The sequence below is a fragment of the Bombina bombina genome, chromosome 3, assembly GCF_027579735.1.
Source record: "Bombina bombina isolate aBomBom1 chromosome 3, aBomBom1.pri, whole genome shotgun sequence".
Lineage (NCBI taxonomy): Eukaryota > Metazoa > Chordata > Amphibia > Anura > Bombinatoridae > Bombina > Bombina bombina.
The window spans coordinates 45,837,980-45,865,436 of NC_069501.1; the positions used below are offsets into that span (position 1 = coordinate 45,837,980).

Here is a 27,457-nt window from a genome sequence, read left to right on the forward strand (position 1 = left end):
CAAGCAACAATGCCATAATACAATACTGCATTCAAGCAACAGTGCCATAATACAATACTGCATTCAAGCAACAGTGCCATAATACAATACTGCATTCAAGCAGCAGAGCCATAATACAATACTGCATTCAAGCAACAGTGCCATAATACAATAATGCATTCAAGCAACAGTGCCATAATACAATACTGCATTCAAGCAACAATGCCATAATACAATACTGCATTCAAGCAACAGTGCCATAATACAATACTGCATTCAAGCAACAGTACCATAATACAATACTGCATTCAAGCAGCAGTGCCATAATACAATACTGCATTCAAGCAACAGTACCATAATACAATACTGCATTCAAGCAACAGTACCATAATACAATACTGCATTCAAGCAACAGTACCATAATACAATACTGCATTCAAGAAGCAGTGCCATAATACAATACTGCATTCAAGCAACAGTGCCATAATACAATAATGCATTCAAGCAACAGTACCATAATACAATACTGCATTCAATCAGCAGTGCCATAATACAATACTGCATTCAAGCAACAGTGCCATAATACAATACTGCATTCAAGCAACAGTACCATAATACAATACTGCATTCAAGCAACAGTGCCATAATACAATACTGCATTCAAGCAACAGTGCCATAATACAATACTGCATTCAAGCAACAGTACCATAATACAATACTGCATTCAAGCAACAGTGCCATAATACAATACTGCATTCAAGCAACAGTACCATAATACAATACTGCATTCAAGCAGCAGTGCCATAATACAATACTGCATTCAAGCAACAGTGCCATAATACAATAATGCATTCAAGCAACAGTACCATAATACAATACTGCATTCAATCAACAGTGCCATAATACAATACTGCATTCAAGCAACAGTGCCATTATACAATACTGCATTCAAGCAACAATGCCATAATACAATACTGCATTCAAGCAACAGTGCCATTATACAATACTGCATTCAAGCAACAGTGCCATAATACAATACTGCATTCAAGCAGCAGTGCCATAATACAATACTGCATTCAAGCAACAGTGCCATAATACAATACTGCATTCAAGCAGAAGTGCCATAATACAATACTGCATTCAAGCAACAGTGCCATAATACAATACTGCATTCAAGCAACAATGCCATAATACAATACTGCATTCAAGCAACAGTGCCATAATACAATACTGCATTCAAGCAGCAGAGCCATAATACAATACTGCATTCAAGCAACAGTGCCATAATACAATAATGCATTCAAGCAACAGTGCCATAATACAATACTGCATTCAAGCAACAATGCCATAATACAATACTGCATTCAAGCAACAGTGCCATAATACAATACTGCATTCAAGCAGCAGAGCCATAATACAATACTACATTCAAGCAACAGTGCCATAATACAATAATGCATTCAATCAACAGTGCCATAATACAATACTGCATTCAAGCAACAGTACCATAATACAATACTGCATTCAAGCAGCAGAGCCATAATACAATACTGCATTCAAGCAACAGTGCCATAATACAATACTGCATTCAAGCAACACTGCCATAATACAATACTGCATTCAAGCGACAGTGCAATTATACAATACTGCATTCAATCAACAGTGCCATAATACAATACTGCATTCAAGCAACAGTACCATAATACAATACTGCATTCAAGCAACAGTGCCATTATACAATACTGCATTCAATTAACAGTGCCATAATACAATACTGCATTCAAGCAACAGTGCCATAATACAATACTGCATTCAAGCAACAGTGCCATAATACAATAATGCATTCAAGCAACAGTGCCATAATACAATACTGCATTCAAGCAACAGTGCCATAATACAATACTGCATTCAAGCAACAGTACCATAACACAATACTGCATTCAAGCAACAGTAACATAATACAATACTGCATTCAAGCAACAGTGCCATAATAAAATAATGCATTCAAGCAACAGTGCCATTATACAATACTACATTCAATCAACAGTGCCATAATACAATACTGCATTCAAGCAACAGTGCCATAATACAATACTGCATTCAAGCAACAGTGCCATGATACAATACTGCATTCAAGCAACAGTGCCATAATACAATACTGCATTCAAGCAACAGTGCCATTATACAATACTGCATTCAAGCAGCAGTGCCATAATACAATACTGCATTCAAGCAACAGTGCCATAATACAATACTGTATTCAAGCAGCAGTGCCATAATACAATACTGCATTCAAGCAACAGTGCCATAATACAATACTGCATTCAAGCAACAGTGCAATAATACAATACTGCATTCAAGCAACAGTGCCATAATACAATACAGGTAGCCCTCAGTTTACGCCGGGGTTAGGTTCCAGAAGGAATGGTTGTAAATCGAAACCGTTGTAAATTGAAACCCAGTTTATAATGTAAGTCAAAGGGAAGTGAGGGAGATAGGTTCCAGGCCCCTCTCAAAATTGTCATAAATAACACCTAATACATTATTTTTAAAGCTTTGAAATGAAGACTTTAAATGCTAAACAGCAATATAAACCAAATAAAATAATCACACAACACAGACTTCACTTGCATTTTTCTGCAAAGTTATTTCTATGCATTCCAATCTGGACTGATTTATAGACAGGAAGATCTTGTTCCTTTGAAATCTGCTCAATAGCTCAGGTCTGGTTAAACTGATTAATTTCAGCTTGCTTGGCTTTGCTGCAACACAAGCGGAGAGCTCCACCTACTGGCTATTTTAATAAATGCACTGCTTCTCAATGCTTTTCAATAGCAGTCACATGACTGGAAAAAAAGGTTGTTATTCTGAAACGGTGTAAATTGAACCGTTGTAAAACGAGGGCCACCTGTACTGCATTCAAGCAGCAGTGCCATAATACAATACTGCATTTAAGCAACAGTGCCATAATACAATACTGCATTCAAGCAGAAGTGCCATAATACAATACTGCATTCAAGTAACAGTGCCATAATACAATACTGCATTCAAGCAACAATGCCATAATACAATACTGCATTCAAGCAACAGTGCCATAATACAATACTGCATTCAAGCAACAGTGCCATAATACAATACTGCATTCAAGCAGCAGAGACATAATACAATACTGCATTCAAGCAACAGTGCCATAATACAATAATGCATTCAAGCAACAGTGCCATAATACAATAATGCATTCAAGCAACAGTGCCATAATACAATACTGCATTCAAGCAACAATGCCATAATACAATACTGCATTCAAGCAACAGTGCCATAATACAATACTGCATTCAAGCAGCAGAGCCATAATACAATACTGCATTCAAGCAACAGTGCCATAATACAATAATGCATTCAATCAACAGTGCCATCATACAATACTGCATTCAAGCAACAGTACCATAATACAATACTGCATTCAAGCAGCAGAGCCATAATACAATACTGCATTCAAGCAACAGTGCCATAATACAATACTGCATTCAAGCAACAGTGCCATAATACAATAATGCATTCAAGCAACAGTGCCATTATACAATACTGCATTTAATCAACAGTGCCATAATACAATACTGCATTCAAGCAACAGTGCCATAATACAATACTGCATTCAAGCAACAGTGCCATAATACAATACTGCATTCAAGCAACAGTGCCATAATACAATACTGCATTCAAGCAACAGTGCCATAATACAATAATGCATTCAAGCAACAGTGCCATAATACAATACTGCATTCAAGCAGCAGTGCCATAATACAATACTGCATTCAAGCAACAGTGCCATAATACAATACTGCATTCAAGCAACAGAGCCATAATACAATACTGCATTTAATCAACAGTGCCATAATACAATACTGCATTCAAGCAACAGTGCCATAATACAATACTGCATTCAAGCAACAGTGCCATTATACAATACTGCATTCAAGCAGCAGTGCCATAATACAATACTGCATTCCAGCAACAGTGCCATAATACAATACTGCATTCAAGCAACAGTGCTATAATACAGTACTGCATTCAAGCAACAGTGCCATAATACAATACTGCATTCAAGCAACAGTGCCATGATACAATAATGCATTCAAGCAACAGTGCCATAATACAATACTGCATTCAAGCAACAGTGCCATAATACAATACTGCATTCAAGCAACAGTGCCATAATACAATACTGCATTCAAGCAACAGTGCCATAATACAATACTGCATTCCAGCAACAGTGCCATAATACAATACTGCATTCAAGCAACAGTGCCATAATACAATAATGCATTCAAGCAACAGTGCCATAATACAATACTGCATTCAAGCAACAGTGCCATAATACAATACTGCATTCAAGCAACAGTGCCATAATACAATACTGCATTCCAGCAACAGTGCCATAATACAATACTGCATTCAAGCAACAGTGCCATAATACAATACTGCATTCCAGCAACAGTGCCATAATACAATACTGCATTCAAGCAACAGTGCCATAATACAATACTGCATTCAAGCAGCAGTACCATAATACAATACTGCATTCAAGCAACAGTGCCATAATACAATACTGCATTCAAGCAACAGTGCCATAATACAATACTGCATTCAATCAACAGTGCCATAATACAATACTGCATTCAAGCAACAGTGCCATAATACAATACTGCATTCAAGCAACAGTGCCATAATACAATACTGCATTCAATCAACAGTGCCATAATACAATACTGCATTCCAGCAACAGTGCCATAATACAATACTGCATTCAAGCAACAGTGTCATAATACAATACTGCATTCAAGCAACAGTGCCATAATACAATACTGCATTCAAGCAACAGTGCCATAATACAATACTGCATTCAAGCAACAGTGCCATAATACAATACTGCATTCAAGCAACAGTGCCATAATACAATACTGCATTCAAGCAACAGTGCCATAATACAATAATGCATTCCAGCAACAGTGCCATAATACAATACTGCATTCCAGCAACAGTGCCATAATACAATAATGCATTCAAGCAGCAGTACCATAATACAATACTGCATTCAAGCAACAGTGCCATAATACAATACTGCATTCAAGCAGCAGTACCATAATACAATACTGCATTCAAGCAACAGTGCCATAATACAATACTGCATTCAAGCAGCAGTACCATAATACAATACTGCATTCAAGCAGCAGTACCATAATACAATACTGCATTCAAGCAGCAGTACCATAATACAATACTGCATTCAAGCAACAGTGCCATAATACAATAATGCATTCCAGCAACAGTGCCATAATACAATACTGCATTCCAGCAACAGTGCCATAATACAATAATGCATTCAAGCAGCAGTACCATAATACAATACTGCATTCAAGCAACAGTGCCATGATACAATACTGCATTCAAGCAACAGTGCCATTATACAATACTGCATTCAAGCAACAGTACCATAATACAATACTGCATTCAAGCAACAGTGCCATTATACAATACTGCATTCAAGCAACAGTGCCATAATACAATACTGCATTCAAGCAACAGTACCATAATACAATACTGCATTCAAGCAACAGTGCCATAATACAATACTACATTCAAGCAACAGTGCCATTATACATACTGCATTCAATCAACAGTGCCATAATACAATACTGCATTCAAGCAGCAGTGCCATAATACAATACTGCATTCAAGCAACAGTGCCATAATACAATACTGCATTCAAGCAACAGTGCCATAATACAATACTGCATTCAAGCAACAGTGCCATAATACAATACTGCATTCAAGCAACAGTGCCATAATACAATACTGCTTTCAAACAACAGTGCCATAATACAATACTGCATTCAAGCAACAGTGCCATAATACAATACTGCATTCAAGCAACAGTGCCATAATACAATACTGCATTCAAGCAACAGTGCCATAATGCAATACTGTATTCAAGCAACAGTGCCATAATACAATACTGCATTCCAGCAACAGTGCCATAATACAATACTGCATTCAAGCAACAGTGCCATAATACAATACTGCATTCCAGCAACAGTGCCATAATAAAATACTCTAAAATATCTTTTTGCACTTGTCCCTTTAACCAGTTCACATGCAGGATATCCATATGTTATAGAATTATTGCAGATGTGGATTGCTTGAGCTAACAGATCCAAACACAAACACATGGAAATATAATACTTTAATAAATACAAAAATCCCACAAATCCGTTATATTCCCTTTGTGCCTTAAAGGGACAGTAAAGTCCACATTAAACTTTCATGATTCAGATAGGGCATGCCATTTTTAACAACTTTCCAATTTACTTCTGGTATCAATTTTGCTTCGTTATCTATTATTAAAGAGTAAAACTAGGTAGGCTCATAAGGGCTCATGTGTGTGCACGTATGTTTAGTACTCTATGGCAGCGTTTTGCAACATTGTATAACAAAGCTACAAATAAAGTTGCAAAACACTGCTGCCATAAAGTACTAAAGACACGTGCACACTCCTGAGCTCTTATGAGCCTACCTCGTTTTACTCTTCAATAAAAGATACCAAAAAAAAAAAGGAAATTTGATAACAGAAGTAAATTGAAAAATTGTTTAAAATACCATGCTCTATCTGAATCATGAAAGTTTAATTTTGACTTACTTTCCCTTTAACTTCTCACATTAAATTGTATCAATTTTTATAGTATTATATTTGACGTTAGATTTTTATGAATAGCTTGTGGATCATATTTGCTAAATCTTTTATTTGTGCATTATTTTACAAATATGAGTTAACACAAATAAATGATATTGCTCTTCCAGAGTCACAACAAGTTGCTTGAGATATTTCTTCCCACCAACTTTAACCTTTCTTTTTATATTCTTTGATATTGATGCAGGGGAAGGCAGACAAATTACTGCAATGTAACTTCTGCCAAAAATCATATTCCTTCCTGTCTCCAGATAAAAGGAATTGGATTTCACCCTGAATCAATATTCTGGCTGTTTGTTTTCATATAGCTCTTTGCCTCATGTGACCCCCAGATGAAGGTTAAAATAGATTGTGAGTTCTTTGCTTTATGCCAAGGGTTAATGCTCCTGTGTCCCTCTCAATCGAATGGGAATTTTATTACTTTGCTAGCGCTTGAGGACTACAAAATGTATTATCCTCTGAAGAGCTTTACTCACGGGATAATAAGCAAACTAAAACTGGAAGTATGGCTTTACAACTTGGCTTTGACAAATCCCTGAAAACAAAGGAACCACATGTCCTACAATAATAGCGTATGTAGCTTTTTTGATGCCCTACACACAAGGAAATATGCTGTGTTCCTAACAACCACCTCAAATGTTTTAGCTACTTTCTAACATATATTTCTTAATACAGGAGGCCGGGGATCCATGAATGCAGCCTCACTAGATAACTAGGGATTAATGGGATATAAGTAATAAAATGAACAAATAAATACATTGATGAGCATAGGAAGATATCATGCTACAGAACCACTTCTCAGACTATACCCCCCAATCCTGCTGCGCTAGACATACAGTCCTATTTGACTTTGGCCAAAAAACACCCCTGGTTTATTCTAATTATACTCCCTATTGCAACCAATTCAAATTCCCATGTGAACCGCATTGCTTGTTTGAATTTGAACACATTTGAAAAGTTTAAAAATCTCTAAGTAGCCCTTTATTTTATAATTGTGCCTCAAAACACGCCCTGATCCTCACATGGGGACAATGTTAGCACGCAATATAAAAATTGATTTGCGTGCATATTACATGTTGAAAGTAAACACGTTCACTGAAGTGCAATCAAATGTAATGCAGTCAGTTTAGCATTACTAAATTTCTTGCGTAATGGGTTAGGGCTAAACATAACATAAATGCAAAGGTATATGGTAGTAAGACCATGTATTTTACTGCAAAGGGCTATATGTATGTATATGTGTCTGAATAATAATTCGATAAAAATATTTAATAATGTGTTTTACTGTATATTAACTGTAAACCTTTCAGATTCCAATGTTGTTCACATATAGGAAAATCATATTTTTATTTTAAATACATATTTCTATATATATATGTGTGTGTATTTATACTGTATATATATATATATATATATATATTTATATTTATACTGTATATATATTTATATCATAAAATAATATAACAAAGAGATACAGTCATTGTAATAAAGAGCTCAATGGAGTTTGCACGCATGATCATCCCTAACAGTAAGCGCACTCACTGTTTAAGTAATAAGCAAATTATAATTATTATTTTTCATATTGTTTTTCATTAAGGCGTCGTGGGCCACAAAACATTAGGCAGCAGGCGGCATGAGGCCCATGGGTAGGGATGTGCTGTAGGTGCAATCCGTTTGGTAGAAGGAATAGTTCTGTGGACATTCGTTTTGGACAATCAAATGTTGATAAGAAGGAAAATCCATTCAAATTCGCTAATCAAATGTTATTTTAGGTTTTCGATTGTTACTTTCGTTTAGATTGAATATCCACATTTGAAATTTGGAACGTAACATTCGATTTAACAAATACTATTCAGAAGTTCAATAGTTGATGTGGTTGGACATTTACTAAATTGATACATAATAGATACCAATATATTATAATTATCAGTTATCTATAGAGCGCCAACAGGTTCTGCAGCGCTTAAGACATGGGTCTAATATGCAAGGTGACAGTTATGAGAGACAAAGGGATAGAGGGCCCTGTCAAGAGTTTCACTGTTGTAAATCATATCTCATGAAAGTTATCTACAAAGCAGCTAGGCTCGTAGACTTACATACTAAGGGGGTTCAAGGGGACAACTAAAGGAGGAGAGGAACTAAGATAGGGAAATGTTAGTGTATATTATATGCATCCCTAAAAAGTAGAGTCTATAAGGAGCGCTTGAAAGTTTGAAATCTAGGGGAGAGTCATGAGTTCCACAAAATAGGGGCCAATCTGAAGAAGTCTTGTTGACGGAATATGAGGAGGTAGCAAGAGAGGAGGAGAGAAGGAGGTCATGAGCAGAGCAAAGGGAACAGAAGGACAAGTATCTGCAGACTAGGTTGGAGATATAGGGTGGATCAGTGTTATTGAGAGCTTTAAAAGTTAGAGTCAGGATTTTATGTTTTATTCTGGAGGTTAGAGGAAGCCAGTGAATGAACTGGCAGAGAGGTGCAGCAGATGTGGGGCGACATGTAAGGAAGATCAGCCTGACAGAGGCATTTATTATGGATTATAAGGGAGATAGAGAGGATGGAGTTGCAATAGTCAAGGCAGGAAATGATTAGAGAGTGGATTAAGGTCTTAGTTGTGTCTTGTGGGAGGAAGTTGCAAATTTTGGAGATGTTTTTAAGGTGGAGGCGGCAAGAATTGGCCAAAGACTGGATGTGGGGAGTGAAAGAGAGATCGGAGTCAAGTGTGACCCCAAGACATTGGGCATGCAGGGTTGGGGTAATGATGTTATTATCAACAGTTAGAGAAAGTTTGGGGGGTAGGGATGTTGGTAAAAGGGGGGAAAATAAGGAGCTAAGTTTTAGAGAGATTTAGCTTAAGGTAGTGAGATGATATTAAGGATGAAATATTAGAAAGACAGTTAGTGACACGGGTTAGTAAGGAAGGGGATAGGTCTGGTGCAGAGATGTAGATTTGGGTATCATTAGCATACAAATGGTATTGAAACCCATGGACTGTATTAAGGAACCTAAAGATGATGTATTAATGGAGAAGAGAAGGGGAACAAGGGCAGAGCCTTGTGGTACCCCAACAGAAAGTGGTAAAGCGTCAGAGAATGTGCCAGAGAAGGTAACACTAAAGGTTTGGTTAGACAGGTAAAAGGAGAGCTACTAGAGAGCTGTGTCACAGATGCCAAAAGATTGGATGGTTTATAGCAAGAGAGTGTGGTCAACCGTGTCAAAGGCTGCAGACAGATCAAGAAGGATTAACAAAGAAAAGTGGACTTTAGATTTTGCTGTAATTAAGTCATTAGTAACCTTAATGATTGCAGTTTCTGTGGAGTGTTGTGGCCGAAATCCAGATTGCAATGGATCAAGGAGTTAAATGTGAGGAAATGTGATTAACGTGCATATACGAGCCTTTCCAGAAGTTTTGAAGCAATGGGGAGTAGGCAAATAGGGCGGTAGTTGGATGGGTATGATGGATGAAGAGAAGATTTTTTTGAGGATAGGTGTAATTAGTGCATGTTTAAGGGATGAGGGAAATATACCAGGGCTGAGGGAGAGATTAAACATATGTGTGATAGGAGTAAGAGTAGGAGAGAGGGAGGGCAGTAATTGTGAGGGGATGGGATCAAGGGGACAGGTAGTGAGGTGAGAGGAGGCTATAAGGGTAGAAACTTCTTCCTCAGTAGAGGAAGCAAAAAAGCTGAGTCTGTGGCTTTGCTGGTTTTGTACATCGGTTATTGGTTGAGGGAGTTGGAGACTGGTAGTGTGTTGGGAGATGATTTCATTTCTGATGGAATCTATTTTGTTGGTGAAGTAGTTGGAAAAATCTTGAGCTGAGAGAGAAGTGGAAATAGGAGGTGGGGGTGGGCGAATAAGGATGTTAAAAGTGGAGAACAAGCGTTTTGGGTTTGAATAAAGAGTAGAGATAAGAGTAGAGAAGTAGTCCTGCTTGGAGAGGTTAAGGGTAGAATAGTAGGAGTTTAAGATGAACTTGTAGTGAAGGAAGTCAGCTGAACAACGGGATTTCCTCCAATGTAATTCAGCAGTGCGGGAACATCTATGTAGGTAGAGTGTCAGAGAAGTATGCCAGGACTGAGGATGATTACTTGACTTTTTGGCTATGTAGGTAGGTAGGAGTGGCCAAATTGTAAAGGAGCACTGTAAGAGTGGAATTATAGTGACAGATAGATTAGTCAGGGCAGGAAAAGGAGGAGATGGAAAAAAGCAGAGTTTTGAGAGTGTGAAAGATGTTGCAGATCAAGTGACTTAATGCTCCTGTTGAATTTGGTGTGAGGGCTAGAAGGAGGGAGGGCAATAGGAAGTGCTGTGATATTACAAGTGAGGAGATGATGGTCAGAAAGAGGAAAGGGGGAGTTTGTGAAGTTTGAGAGAGTGCATCGATAGCTGAAAATCAGATTGAGGGAGCATCTGTCTTTGTGAGTGGGAGAGTCAGACCATAGTGACAGACCGTAAGAGCAAGTGAGATGAAGAAGTGTTTTTGCACCAGGGGCAGCGGGATTGTCAACAGGGAGGTTGAAATCTCCAAGGATGAGGGCAGGGATGTCTGAGGAGAGGAAATAAGGTAGCCAGGATGCAAAATGATTAAGAAATTGAGTCGAGGAGCCAGGGGGGGGGGGGGGCGATATATAATAGCAATAGGTAGAGAGAAAGAGGAGAGAATAAGCGAATCATGTGAAGGAAGAAAATGTGAGGGAAGAGATGGGTTGTATTTGTTGAAAGGTGCAACAAGAGGAAAGTAAAATACCTATGCTACCTCCTTGTCTGTTTTCAAGGCCTCTGGGTGTGGCTGAAGTGTAGACCCCCACGTGACAGTGCAGCACACATGCAAACACAAGGACACATACATACACATGCATTCATAAACACACATGCACATTTATAAACACACAAACATATGTAAACACATACAAACATATTCATACAAAATTATACACACATTCACACATTTGTACACACATTCATACACATAAGTACACATGCACACACCCACATCACATGTTACTAATTTAAAGGGACTTAATCACTAAATAAAACTAGATAAATTATATATTCAAGTCAAGGGGTTATACTAATTGCTTAAATATTGAAAAATTTGTGTTTGTGTAAAAATGTTTTATCTACTCTACTGAAGCCAGTTAAAGATAGCTATAAAACAGCCGATAAAGTAACCAGCATGTAAAGGACTAAGTAGCCCAGTACATGTGTATACATGAGGAGGGTTTTTGACCCTCAGTAAGGCAGTGACCAAGGTCAAGTTTAGGACAAGGGGTGGGGGTTTTAGGTAGGCTTCTTAAAGGTAAAAAATGTGGTGTGAGTGCTATAAAAACAGTGTAAGCTTAAATCCCTTGGTAGTCTAGTAAATCTCCATATACTGACTATAGATGTATAGTATGAGAAAGGGGATGGGATAAGCGCTCTATATGGGAGCTCACCAGATAGAAATGTATGATATAATATATTCTGTTAGTTTAAAGAGTATGATATAATATATTCTATTATTTTAAAGAGAATGGAGCCAAGTGATATATAAAAGGTTTTAATGAAAAATGTATATGTGAATATCGTAGTAATGAATACCGTAATATACACTATACACAAATAGTTAAAAATACATATATGATGCCGGCATCGACTGAGTTAAAATATAGCTACAAGTTAAGCCATATACATTAGATGTAAAAGTGAATATTTAAAAAGCAATTGGTACTGTAATGTTGCATAGATATCTAAAATATAAGTGCAACTTGATTAGGCAGAGATATATATATAATAGCAGTATATTGACTAACAAAAAACAGTGTGGCTGCAGAGAGCTAATAATTTCAAACCGCTCTTATGTCTGGAGCAAATATCGAGTGAGTCCAATCTGTTAGCCGTTAGTAGCAGCTATGAGAAAACAAGCCGTGAGCTGTGTGCGTCACGTCACCTGACTAATCAGAGTCCTCCAATCCTGTGAGCCAAAAGTGGATACAAATTTAAAACAAGAGAGTCTCAATAGAAAATAGACACTTTATATCACTAATAATACTTGCAAGTGTCCAATGATTTTCTTTAAAGTCAGTGATGGTGAATTTTCAGCTGTTCAAAACAGCGTGTTACGGTTACCCTTAGTCTCGCTGAGAGATGGACCGCTTAGTAGCCTGGATCCCTATTGCTAAAGAGGGGAGAAGCTGCTTTCCATAGTATTCTATATGAGTCTCGCAAATATAGAATAATCTCCCTTAGCTGCAGTACAGCTAGGATACCCTTCTGCCCACAAAAACGAGTCAACGCTGCGATTGAGGGTCAAACAAGAACTCAGGACTGGGATGCCCAGCCTGCTTTTTATTAAGGTTACATGCACACAGGGCACTCCCAGGGGGAGAGGGGGGGGAAGCACAAAATCCCCCATCACACATTTAGATAGAGAGCACTGTCCTTTGACAGGCCACAATAGGATTACAGTACTTAAGATAACAAGTTTACAAGTTCATCTTATCAATTAGCAGTCTGGCTCCGGAGGTGATTAGACAATGGGATTGGTTATCTCTAAACTTAGAGCTGAAGCCAGCAAATGTGTATTTAGGCAATAGTTTCTAAAAGCTGAAAAAAGTTAACTCTTTATGAAATGATACTTGTTACGGTTTTCTTGGAGCCCTTCTTAGGCGCTGGCTTGCTGGTTCAGGCATTGCTGCTGGGAAATAAGCTCTTCACAACAAAATAACTAATGCTTCTGTAACAGTGCTCCCTTTCTGTGGAACACTCTGGCAGACACGGTCTGACCCCTTTTCGGGGCAGACTAAGGCTGTCCAGACCGCTGGTTATGCGGGGCTGAGGTCGGTTTGTCTGGACAACCCGTCGGCGTTGCCATTCTGTTTCCCAGGTCTGTAAGTAATGGTGAAATTGAAGGGTTGCAACGATAAGCTCCAACGTAATAGCCTGCCGTTATCTCCAGAGACCCGGTTCAGCCACACCAACGGGTTATGGTCGGTGACCAGAGTGAACTCCTGCCCATATAAATAGGGAGTCAATTTCTTTAATGCCCACACCAAAGCCAAACACTCCTTTTCGACCGCTGCATAGCTGACTTCGCGGGGCAGGAGCTTCCGGCTGATGTAGGCAACTGGATGCTCCCCTCCATCTTCGCCTACTTGGCTGAGGACGGCTCCCAGCCCAAACATGGAAGCATCTGTATGGACGATAAAACGTTTGTTAAGGGCTGGGGCCGCCAAGACAGGAGCGTTAATTAGAGCATTTTTGAGAGCCTGGAAAGCCGTTTCACAGTGGGGAGACCACAGGACCTGTCGAGGTAAGTTCTTCTTGGTCAAGTCAGTCAGGGGTTTGGCAAGTGTGCTGTAGTCTGGTACGAACCGTCTATAGTACCCTGCCGTGCCCAGGAAGGCTAGGACCTGAGTCTTAGTGATGGGGGTGGGCCAATTGGCGACAGCTTCTATCTTGGCCGGCTCTGGTCGCTGCTTTCCACACCCCACCCGGTGACCCAGGTACTGTACCTCGGCCATCCCAAAGTGACATTTTTCTGGCTTCAGAGTCAGGCCAGCAGCCCGGATCTGATCCAGAACCATTCCTACATGAGCTAAGTGGTCCTCCCAGGACTCACTGTGGATCGCTATGTCGTCCAGGTAGGCGCAAGCAAAACTCTGGAAGCCATCCAGGAGCCTATCCACCAAGCGCTGGAATGTAGCTGGGGCATTCTTCATCCCAAACGGCATTACCCTAAACTGATATAAGCCGAATGGGGTGACGAATGCCGACTTGGGGATAGCCTCCGGGGCCAGGGGAATCTGCCAGTAACCTTTGCAGAGGTCAATAGTGGTCAGGTAATTTCCCCTGGCTATACGATCGAGTAGCTCGTCTACCCTGGGCATAGGGTAAGCGTCTGTCACGGTTTTTTCATTGAGCCTCCGATAGTCTATGCAGAACCGGGTGGTCCCATCTTTCTTGGGCACCAAGACAACTGGGGAGGCCCAGGGACTATCGGAGGGCTCAATTACCCTGAGCTGGAGCATCTCATCGATCTCCTTCTTCATTCCTGTCCTAACTGCTTCGGGGATTCGGTACGGAGCCTGGCGCAAGGGAGCTTGTCCCGGAGTATCTACCTGGTGGGTGGTTAAAGTAGTGTACCCTGGCTTCGGGGAGAAGGTGAGGTGTTTGGACTGGAGGAGTTGGCTGAGCTGCTCCCTTTCAGTGGGGCTAAGTCGGTCTCCTATCTGAACCTGAGCCACTATTCCGGTGGGGAGACTCTTTTCTAATAGGTCTGGAATGGGTAGACTGTCTGGGTCTTCCTGAGGGGAACAACATACGGCCGTCACGTTCTCTGGTCGCTCAAAATATTCCTTGAGCATGTTTACATGGAATGTCTTTCTAAGATTGTTGTCATGGCAGCTAGCTATCACATAAGTGGTGTCTCCCCTTTTCTCTACGATCTGGTAGGGACCCTGCCAGGACGCCTGCAATTTGTCTGTCTTCACTGGCTTAAGTACTAGCACCTTTTGTCCTATGGTGAAGATTCTCTTTCGGGCCCCACGATCGTACCATACTTTCTGTCTTCTCTGGGCCAACTGGAGATTAGCCCGCACGGATTTGGCTAATTGCTCCATTCGGTCCCTGAGTTCCAGCACGTATGGCACAATGGGGACACCGTCAGCCTCCATCTCTCCCTCCCAGTGCTCCCGGATCAGGTTGAGGGGTCCCCGTACCTTTCTTCCGTAGAGCAACTCGAAGGGAGAGAACCCTGTCATTTCCTGGGGCACCTCCCGATAAGCAAATAGGAGGTGCGGCAGGAAGCGTTCCCAGTCTCGGTATTCCTGAGTGAACGTCTTGAGCATTTGCTTGAGGGTCCCATTGAACCTCTCACACAGCCCGTTCGTCTGGGGGTGGTATGGGGAGCTCAGGAGGGACTTAATTTTGCAAACCTGCCAGAGTTGTTGGGTCAATTCAGCTGTAAATTGGGTGCCTCGGTCGGATAGGATTTCTTTTGGAAATCCTACCCGGGAGAACACCTGTACTAGTGCATTCGCTACCGTATCCGCTTGTATGTTGGATAGGGCGACAGCCTCTGGGTACCTGGTAGCGTAGTCCACTACGGTAAGAATGTAGCGCTTACCGGAGGGACTAGGGGTAGCCAGTGGTCCCACTAGGTCAATAGCAACCCGGCTGAAGGGTTCCTCTACAATGGGCATATTTACTAGATGGGCTTTAGGGTGATCGCCTCGCCTTCCTACTCGTTGACACACATCGCAGGTGTTACAGTAAGTTCTAACGTCAGCGTGCACCCCTGGCCAAAAGAACGTGTGAGTAATGCGGTGTAGGGTACGGGTTACGGCTAGGTGGCCTGCTAAGGGGATGTCGTGGCCTATTTTGAGGATTTCTTGACTGTATTTGTGGGGCACTACCAGCTGTCGCCTACGCTGTCCCCTTTTCTCTGTCCAGCGGTATAGTTTCCCTTTTTCCCATAAGAATGTTTCGTTATCTGCCCCGCCCCCTCCGGTCTCTGCTCGTTCCCGGTACTTTTGTAAGGTCGGGTCAGTCTTAGACTCTGCCTCGAAAGCATCTGGGGTGTCCCAGGGTATGGGGCCTAACCTGTCAGGCAAGGTCGGGGTAGGTCTTACCTGTGTCTCCCGCACTGGTGAGAGCTCTCGCTCCGTCCGGGCTTGGGCCCGTGTAGTCACTGGGTCCGCCTCGTTGTTGCATACTGGAGCATAGGCAGAAGTCATGGGGCCCAAATCGTTGCCCAGTAGTACTTCGGCAGGTAAATTATCCATTAGGCCCACGTTCACAGCCCCCTTTCCCGGTCCCCAATCAAGATGCACTTTAGCTGTTGGAATTTTGTACACATCCCCCCCCGCCACTCTAACGGCCACAGTCTGTCCGGATCGCTTGTGCTCTGGCACCAAATGACTCTGTACCAGCGTGATAGTAGCCCCTGTGTCTCGCAATCCCTCGGTAGATCGCCCCTTGAGCCATACCCTCTGCCGATGGTGCTGGCGGTTATCTGAGGCAGCATATACAGGGTCTGCCTCGTGAAGCGGCCCCACATATCCCTCCATAGGGGCCTCTTGGTTAACACAGAGGGCCCGGGCCGGACGATAGGACCCAGAGGGGTAATTGTAATTCCTGGGTGTCTGGTGCGTATTAAGGGGGCAGCTAGCCATGAAATGCCCTGGTTGCTTGCATCGGTGGCAAGTCGGTCTGGGACGCTCAGAGCTGTTATTGGGTGGTCCTGAGTGTCGGACGGGCCCTGTGGGCACTGGGGCTCGAAATTCAGCACGAGGGGGTGCACGGTAAACCTCTCTGGGTTCGACCCGTGCTGGAGCTCGGTAGTTCATGGGTTCGTGAAGACGGGAGTCATAATGTTCATCGGCCAATTTGGCTGCTTCTTCTAAGGTAGAAGGCCGCCTGTCTAGCAGCCATTCCTTCCCTTGCTGTTCCATGCCATTATAAAAATGTTCTAAGAGAAACAATTGTAAAATTTCCTCACCAGTCACCGCTTTACTTCCGCTCAGCCAGTGATTTGCCGCTCTCCACATTCGGTGCGCCCATTCCATATGGGTATCGTTAGGCTTCTTTTTCATGCCCCGAAACTGTCGGCGATATGTGTCCGGAGTTACAGCGTACCGTCGCAACAGTGTCTCCTTAACTAGCTCATACTGTGTCACTTCCTCAGCACCCAGAGTACGAAAGGCTTCCAGGGCTCGCCCGGATAGTTTCCCAGACAATATCGTGGGCCACTCTCTGTTGGGAATCTGGTGCAGGGCACATTGCCTTTCGAAGTCCGACAAATATTCATCAATCCCTGTCTCGCTCTCTAGGAAGGGTCGAAATGCCGCATAGGGTATCTTGGGCCTCCCAGCATTTTCGACAGGGATGATTACCTGCGGGGCTTCAGCATTGCGGTGTGCATTCGCTAGGTTGAGTTCGTGGGCTCGAGTCTCTCGTATATCCTCATCCGCCTCCGCCATCAACTGCTGTACCAATTCCATGGAGGGGTTCGGCCCGTATAATGAGAGCCTTTCCCGAACAATCCTGGTTTTTTCGTCACTAATCGTGGTCGGTGTTTCCGCCATTGTGAAGCTCTGATCCAGTTCGGTCAATTCTGTGATCAGCTCTCTCCTCGGCCGGTTGCTGGCGCACCCCCCTCTGCTTTCAAGTAAATCCTTTAGGGTTGTACGCTTCAATTTTTCGTAAGCGCTCTCCATCCGTTCTGTACCTCTCCTAGGAAATCCAGGAAAATCCCGCCGCTGCCGCCAAATGTTACGGTTACCCTTAGTCTCGCTGAGAGATGGACCGCTTAGTAGCCTGGATCCCTATTGCTAAAGAGGGGAGAAGCTGCTTTCCATAGTATTCTATATGAGTCTCGCAAATATAGAATAATCTCCCTTAGCTGCAGTACAGCTAGGATACCCTTCTGCCCACAAAAACGAGTCAACGCTGCGATTGAGGGTCAAACAAGAACTCAGGACTGGGATGCCCAGCCTGCTTTTTATTAAGGTTACATGCACACAGGGCACTCCCAGGGGGAGAGGGGGGGGAAGCACAAAATCCCCCATCACACATTTAGATAGAGAGCACTGTCCTTTGACAGGCCACAATAGGATTACAGTACTTAAGATAACAAGTTTACAAGTTCATCTTATCAATTAGCAGTCTGGCTCCGGAGGTGATTAGACAATGGGATTGGTTATCTCTAAACTTAGAGCTGAAGCCAGCAAATGTGTATTTAGGCAATAGTTTCTAAAAGCTGAAAAAAGTTAACTCTTTATGAAATGATACTTGTTACGGTTTTCTTGGAGCCCTTCTTAGGCGCTGGCTTGCTGGTTCAGGCATTGCTGCTGGGAAATAAGCTCTTCACAACAAAATAACTAATGCTTCTGTAACACAGCGCAATGTTGATCCATCTTTCTCCTTTTTAGTAGATGATTTTTTGTCCAAAGTAGGTTCCGGCTTGTATAATATCCGCTGTATTTTATGTTTCTATACAGCAGAGAATTCTTACTATAGTGCAAACGTAATGCAATCGATGGGCACACAGGAATTACTCATACATCCTCAATGCTTTCAGGGAGGTTCCGATCAGCCAATAGAATGCGAGCTCAATCTGATTGGCTGATTGGCTGATTGGATCAGCCAATCGGATTGAACTTGAATCTGATTGGCTGATTCAATCAGCCAATCAGATTTTTCCTACCTTAATTCCGATTGGCTGATAGAATCTTGGATGACGTCATTTAAAGGAACCTTCATTTGGACTTAGGACGTCGTTAGAAGAGGATGGATCCGCGTCGGCTGCTTCAAGATGGTCCCGCTCCGCGCCGGATGGAAGAAGATAGAAGATGCCGCTTGGATGAAGATGTTTGCCGGTCCGGATGTCCTCTTCTTGCCGGATAGGAGGAAGACTTTGGACCCTCTTCTGGACCTCTTCTTGCCGGATAGACAGATCGGTGATACCCGGGGTGGTGAATATAAGGTAGGAAGATCTTCAGGGGCTTAGTGTTTTTTAAGGGGTGTTTGGGTTAGATTAAGGGTATGTGGGTGGTGGGTTGTAGTGTTGGGGGGGGTATTGTATGTTTATTTAAATGCAAAAGAGCTGCTTTCTTTGGGGCATGCCCCGCAAAAGGCCCTTTTAAGGGCTGGTAAGGTAAAGAGCTGTTTAATTTTAATTTTAGAATAGGGTAGGGCATTTTTTTATTTTGGGGGGCTTTGTTATTTTTTTAGGGGGCTTAGAGTAGGTGTAATTAGTTTAAAATAGAATGCAAGCTCAATCTGATTGGATCAGCCAATCGGATTGAACTTGATTCTGATTGGCTGATTCCATCAGCCAATCAGAATATTCCTACCTTAATTCCGATTGGCTGATAGAATCCTATCAGCCAATCGGAATTCGAGGGACGCCATCTTGGATGACGTCATTTAAAGGAACCGTCATTCGTCGTTCAGTCGTCGGCCAGGATGGATGTTCCGCGTCGGAGGTCTTCAGGATGCTGCCGCTCCGCTCCGGATGGATGACGATAGAAGATGCCGCTTGGATGAAGACTTCAATCGGATGGAAGACCTCTTCTTGCTCCGCTTGGGTGAAGAATTTGGCTCGGCTGGGTGAAGACGACTCAAGGTAGGGAGATCTTCAGGGGCTTAGTGTTAGGTTTATTTAAGGGGGGTTTGGGTTAGATTAGGGGTATGTGGGTGGTGGGTTGTAATGTTGGGGGGGGTATTGTATGTTTTTTTTTTACAGGCAAAAGAGCTGAACTTCTTGGGGCATGCCCCGCAAAGGGCCCTGTTCAGGGCTGGTAAGGTAAAAGAGCTTTGAACTTTAGTAATTTAGAAGAGGGTAGGGCATTTTTTTAATTTGGGGGGCTTTGTTATTTTATTAGGGGGCTTAGAGTAGGTGTAATTAGTTTAAAATTGTTGTAATATTTTTCTTATGTTTGTAAATATTTTTTTATTTTTTGTAACTTAGTTCTTTTTTATTTTTTGTACTTTAGTTAGTTTATTTCATTGTAGTTATTTGTAGGTATTGTATTTAATTAATTTATTGATAGTGTAGTGTTAGGTTTAATTGTAGGTAATTGTAGATAGTTTATTTAATTAATTTATTGATAGTGTAGTGTTAGGTTTAATTGTAACTTAGGTTAGGATTTATTTTACAGGTAATTTTGTAATTATTTTAACTAGGTAACTATTAAATAGTTATTAACTATTTAATAGCTATTGTACCTGGTTAAAATAAATACAAAGTTGCCTGTAAAATAAATATAAATCCTAAAATAGCTACAATATAATTATTATTTATATTGTAGCTATATTAGAGTTTATTTAACAGGTAAGTATTTAGCTTTAAATAGGAATAATTTATTTAATAAGAATTATTTTATTTCGTTAGAATAAAATTATATTTAACTTAGGGGGGTGTTAGGGTTAGGGTAAGACTTAGCTTTAGGGGTTAATACATTTATTATAGTAGCGGTGAGGTCCGGTCGGCAGATAAGGGGTTAATAATTGTAGGTAGGTGGTGGCGACGTTGGGGGCGGCAGATTAGGGGTTAATAAATATAATATAGGGGTCGGCGGTGTTAGGGGCAGCATATTAGGGGTACATAGGGATAACGTAGGTTGCGGCGGTGTACGGAGCGGCAGATTAGGGGTTAAAAATAATATGCAGGGGTCAGCGATAGCGGGGGCGGCAGATTAGGGGTTAATAAGTGTAAGGTTAGGGGTGTTTAGACTCGGGGTTCATGTTAGGGTGTTAGGTGCAGACTTAGGAAGTGTTTCCCCATAGGAAACAATGGGGCTGTGTTAGGAGCTGAACGCTGCTTTTTTGCAGGTTTTTTTTCAGCTCAAACTGCCCCATTGTTTCCTATGGGGGAATCGTGCACGAGCACGTTTTTGAAGCTGGTCACATCCGTAAGCACCGCTGGTATTTAGAGTTGAAGTGGCAGTAAATATGCTCTACGCTCCCTTTTTGGAGCCTAACGCAGCCCTTCTGAGAACTCTAAATACCAGCGGTATTTAAAAAAGTGCGGGGGGAAAAAAGCATGCGTAGCTAACGCACCCCTTTGGCCGCAGAACTCTAAATCTAGCCATTAGTGTCTATAAAACACTTGGATCTGCCATGTTGTAACTTGTGGTACCTTCTCTGCTGTGGCCAATTTGGGACCATTATAAATAGGTTACTAGAGTGTGCAGCCAATGGTTGTGCTGGATTTAACAGTGTTCTGCACTTCCATTTCTAACAGGAACTGAAAAGCTCACAATTTCAGAATGGAATTACAGGCAAAGAGGACAAAATAAATAATGAAAATATATTGCAGAGTTGTTTTATATATACAATTTATCATTTTATATTACCATCTCACAGTGTTTAATGTCCCTTTAAGGCTAGGTAGGCGGAGGTCTCTTTTACTCTGTGCGAGAAGTAGCTTAAGCGCATAATAGAAAGACAATTCAATAACGCCTACTCCAAATTTCAGATCAGTAGTAAATAAAAAAAAAAAGTCACACTGAATTCTATTTCCTCCACCCCTGTATCATGTGACAGCTATTAACCAATCCCAAAAACTTATACGTATAAATACTGTTGTCTTGCACATGCTCAGTAGGAGCTGAGAAAGTGTTCATTTAAAAGATTGTGCACATTTTCATAATAGAAGTGAATTGGTAAGTTTCTTAAAATTAAGCGCTCTATTTGAATCATGAGAGTTTAATTTTGACTTAAGTGTTCCTTTAATGTCATTTTCATTAGTTTTTCATAAAGCATTTTATTTTTTTGCATAGGATTTTTTGCTTTTTTCTAGGTATTCCCACATTAAGTAAAACATTTCTTGTCTTCCCTAGTTGCTGAAACACCTACGGCACTTGAATTTCACCAACAGCATGGGAGAGTTTGTGGACTTTAATGACCAGGGAGACCTTGTGGGCAACTATACCATTGTCAACTGGCATTTATCTGAGGAAGATGGCTCTGTTGTATTTGAGGAAATTGGACACTACAATGTCTACGCCAAAAGTGGAGAGCGACTTTACATCAATGAGAGCAGGATATTATGGAGCGGATCTTCTAGAGAAGTGGGTGAAATATTGTGAAATGTGCTCTCCCCCCCCAAATATACTTATAGCTTACAGGGACTCAGTATGCTGAGGGGCAGAAGCTGTTTTGTAGGTGTGGCCATGTCAGTAGGGTGCAGGGTCATGAGTGGATAGTGGAGATCACTGGGCATATCTGGGATTTCTTTGTGCATGTCTGGGTGATCTATGGGTGTGTTTAGGTGGTCTTTGTGCATGTCTCAGTGGTCTATAGGCATGTCTCAGTGATCTATCGACATGTGTCGGTGGTTTATGGGCATGTCACTGTGGTTTATAGGCATGTCTCGGTGGTCTATAGACATGTCTTGGTGGTTTATGGCCATGTCTCGGTGGTCTATAGACATGTCTCTGTGTTTTATGGGCATGGGCATGTCTTGGTGGTCTATAGGCATGTCTCAGTGGTCTATAGGCATGTCTCAGTGGTCTATAGCCTTGTCCCAGTGGTCTATAGGCATGTCTTGGTGGTTTATGGGCATGTCTTGGTGGTCTATAGGCATGTCTCAGTGGTGTATAGGCGGGGCTAAGTGAAATTCTGCAGATCAGGAGATAAAGTTGTCTCAAAGGAACAGAACTCAGAATTAGGGACTGGCCCTATGAAATAGCGGAAGTTGGGACAGTTGTATTCTGGGTATCCAGGACAGCTGCTCATCTATGCAATAAACATAAACATACAGTGGCAGTGCAAATTCTCTAGTAACATAATGTGATAGTAGTAGCAGTGTCATCAAAATGCTGGTTTCAAATATGTTTTTCAGATTAGAATGCAGGTACAACTGTCAGAAATATATCAACACATTTAAACCAATAGAAAATGGGAGATGTCAAAGTTTGTGTACTTTTTAAAATCAACAGAACAAAAAAAAGTCAACATAAGCTCAATAAACCCGAGTCTGATTGTGTTGTTATATTGTAAATTAGTGTATTTCATTTAGCCATACAGGTAGCATGACTGCCAGTTCCTGCTGAAATATAGAATAGGCAAATTCAATGAGAAGTTGTCAGCATTAAAAAACTAAATTTATGCTTACCTGATAAATTTATTTCTCTTGTGGTGTATCCAGTCCACGGATTCATCCATTACTTGGGGGATATTCTCCTTCCCAACAGGAAGCTGCAAGAGGACACCCACAGCAGAGCTGCTATATAGCTCCTTCCCTAACTGCCACTCCCAGTCATTCGACTGAAGACAAGCAAGAGAAAGGAGAAACTATAGGGTGCAGTGGTGACTGTAGTTTAAAAATAAAAAACACCTGCCTTAAAATGACAAGGCGGGCCGTGGACTGGATACACCACAAGAGAAATAAATTTATCAGGTAAGCATAAATTTTGTTTTCTCTTGTAAGGTGTATCCAGTCCACGGATTCATCCATTACTTGTGGGATATCAATACCAAAGCTATAGGACACGGATGAAGGGAGGGACAAGGCAGGTGCTTAAACTGAAGGGACCACTGCCTGTAAGACCTTTCTCCCAAAAATAGCCTCCGAAGAAGCAAAAGCATCAAATTTGTAGAATTTAGAAAAAGTATGAAGCGAAGACCAAGTCGCCGCCTTACAAATCTGTTCAACAGAAGCCTCATTCTTAAAAGCCCATGTGGAAGCTACCGCTCTAGTGGAATGAGCTGTAATTCTTTCAGGAGGCTGCTGGCCAGCAGTCTCATAAGCTAAGCGGATTATACTTCTTAGCCAAATAGAAAGAGAAGTTGCCGAAGCCTTTTGGCCTCTCCTCTGTCCAGAGTAGACAAAAAACAATGCAGATGTTTGACGAAAATCCGTAGTAGCTTGTAAATAAAACTTTAAAGCACGAACCACGTCAAGATTGTGTAATAGACGTTCCTTCTTTGAAGAAGGATTAGGACACAGTGACGGAACAACAATCTCCTGATTGATATTCTTATTAGATACCACCTTAGGAAGAAAACCAGGTTTGGTACGTAACACTACCTTATCTGCATGGAAAATGAGATAAGGGGAATCACATTGTAAAGCAGATAACTCCAAAACTCTTCGAGCCGAGGAGATAGCTACTAAAAACAGAACTTTCCAAGATAAAAGTTCAATATCTATGGAATGCAAAGGTTCAAACGGAACCCCTTGCAGAACCTTAAGAACTAAATTTAAACTCCATGGTGGAGCAACAGGTTTAAACACAGGCTTGATTCTAACTAAAGCCTGACAAAACGCCTGAACATCTGGAGTATCAGCCAGACGTTTGTGCAAAAGAATAGACAGAGCAGAAATCTGTCCCTTTAAGGAACTAGCTGACAATCCCTTCTCCAATCCTTCTTGGAGAAAAGATAATATCCTAGGAATCCTGACTTTACTCCATGAGTAACCCTTGGATTCACACCAATGAAGATATTTACACCATATCTTATGATAGATTTTCCTGGTGACCGGCTTTCGAGCCTGAATTAAGGTATCAATGACCGAAATCAAGCGTTCAATCTCCAAGCAGTCAGACGCAGAGAAATTAGATTTGGATGGTTGAAAGGACCCTGAAGTAGAAGGTCCTGTCTCAGCGGCAGAGTCCATGGTGGAAGGGATGACATGTCCACCAGATCTGCATACCATCGAAGCTCTCTCCTGCTTGATCTTGGCAATCAGACAAGGGAGCAGAGGAAACTGTGGAAACACATAAGCCAGGTTGAAGGACCAAGGTGCTGCTAGAGCATCTATCAGCGCTGCCTTGGGATCCCTGGACCTGGATCCGTAACAAGGAAGCTTGGCGTTCTGACGAGACGCCATGAGATCCAGTTCTGGTTTGCCCCAAAGTTGAATCAACTGTGCAAATACCTCTGGATGGAGTTCCCACTCCCCCGGGTGAAAAGTCTGCCGACTTAGAAAATCCGCCTCCCAGTTCTCTACTCCTGGGATATGGATAGCTGATAGATGGCAAGAGTGAACCTCTGCCCATAGAATTATTTTTGAAACCTCCAACATTGCTAGGGAACTCCTTGTTCCCCCTTGATGGTTGATGTAGGCTACAGTCGTGATATTGTCCGACTGGAATCTGATGAACCTGACCGCAGCAAGCTGAGGCCAAGCCTGAAGAGCATTGAATATCGCTCTTAGTTCCAGAATGTTTATCGGAAGGAGTGCCTCCTCCTGAGTCCACGAGCCCTGAGCCTTCAGGGAGTTCCAGACTGCACCCCAGCCCAGAAGACTGGCATCTGTCGTTACTATTGTCCAATCTGGCCTGCGGAAGATCATACCCTTGCACAGATGGACCCGAGATAGCCACCAGAGAAGAGAATCCCTGGTCTCTTGATCCAGATTTAGTAGAGGGGACAAATCTGTGTAATCCCCATTCCACTGACTGAGCATGCAAAGTTGCAGTGGTCTGAGATGTAGGCGGGAAAACGGCACTATGTCCATTGCTGCTACCATTAAGCCGATTACTTCCATACACTGAGCCACTGAAGGGCGAGAAGTAGAATAAAGAACACGGCAGGAATTTAGAAGTTTTGACAACCTGGCCTCTGTCAGGTAAATCTTCATTTTTACAGAATCTATCAGAGTTCCTAGAAAGGAAACTCTTGTGAGAGGAATGCCAGAACAATGTCCGTATGGGACCTGGCGATTTGAAAATTCGACGCCTGTATCAGAATGTCGTCTAGGTAAGGGGCTACTGCTATACCCCGTGGCCTTAGGACCACTAAGAGTGACCCTAGAACCTTCGTAAAGATTCTTGGTGCCGTAGCTAACCCAAAGGGAAGAGCCACAAACTGGTAATGCCTGTCTAGGAAGGCGAACCTGAGAAACCGATGATGATCTCTGTGTATTGGAATGAGAAGATAAGCATCCTTTAAGTCCACTGTAGTCATATATTGACCCTCCTGGATCATAGGTAGGATGGTTCGATTAGTCTCCATCTTGAAGGATGGGACCCTGAGAAATTTGTTTAAGATCTTGAGATCTAAGATTGGTCTGAAGGTTCCCTCTTTCTTGGGAACTACAAACAGATTTGAATAGAAGCCTTGCCCCTGTTCCTCCTTTGGAACGGGGTGGATCACTCCCATAACTAGGAGGTCTTGAACACAATTTAAGAATGCCTCTCTCTTTATCTGGTTTGCAGATAATTGAGAGAGATGAAATCTCCCTTTTGGGGAAGAAGCTTTGAAGTCCAGAAGATATCCCTGGGACACAATTTCCAACGCCCAGGGATCCTGGACATCTCTTGCCCAAGCCTGGGCGAAGAGAGAAAGTCTGCCCCCTACTAAATCCGTTTCCGGATCGGGGGCTGATCCTTCATGCTGTCTTAGAGGCAGCAGCAGGTTTTTTGGCCTGTTTTCCTTTGTTCCAAGCCTGGTTAGGTCTCCAGACCGGCTTGGACTGGGCAAAATTTCCCTCTTATTTTGTATTAGAGGAAGTTGAAGCTGCGCTACTCTTGAAGTTTCGAAAGGAACGAAAATTAGTCTGTTTGGTCCTTAATTTGTTGGACCTATCCTGAGGAAGGGCGTGACCTTTTCCTCCAGTAATATCAGAAATGATCTCCTTCAGTCCAGGCCCGAATAGGGTCTGCCCCTTGAAGGGAATGTTGAGAAGCTTAGACTTTGAAGTAACGTCAGCTGACCAGGATTTAAGCCATAGCGCCCTACGCGCCTGAATAGCAAAACCTGAGTTTTTAGCCGTTAGCTTGGTTAAATGAACAACGGCGTCAGAAACAAATGAATTGGCTAGCTTAAGAGCTTTAAGCTTGTCAAGGATATCATCCAACGGGGTTTCTACCTGTAGAGCCTCTTCTAGAGACTCAAACCAGAAGGCCGCAGCAGCAGTGACTGGGGCAATGCATGCAAGAGGCTGGTGAATAAAACCTTGTTGAATAAAAATTTTCTGAAGGTAACCCTCTAATTTTTTATCCTTTGGATCTAGAAAAGCACAACCGTCCTCGACCAGGATAGTTGTACGCTTCGCTAGGGTAGAGACTGCTCCCTCCACCTTAGGGACCGTCTGCCACAAGTCCCGTGTAGCGGCATCTATGGGAAACATCTTTTTAAAAACAGGAGGGGAAGAGAACGGTACACCTGGTCTATCCCATTCCTTAGTAATAATTTCTGAAAAGCTCTTAGGGATTGGAAAAACATCAGTGTAAACAGGCACTGCCTAGTATTTATCCAATTTACACAATTTCTCTGGGACTACGGTCATCCAGA

The 27,457-nt window shown here is 42.0% G+C and overlaps 1 protein-coding gene across 1 annotated transcript in view; it reads left to right on the plus strand.

The window, feature by feature from the left end:
* CASR (calcium sensing receptor) overlaps nt 1-27,457 on the plus strand; it is a 148,416-nt gene that overhangs the window by 91,507 nt on the left and 29,452 nt on the right. Inside the window, exon 4 of the mRNA XM_053704524.1 lies at nt 22,054-22,284. Within this exon, the coding sequence (XP_053560499.1) occupies nt 22,054-22,284 (231 nt within the window). The remainder of the gene's footprint in view (nt 1-22,053; nt 22,285-27,457) is intronic.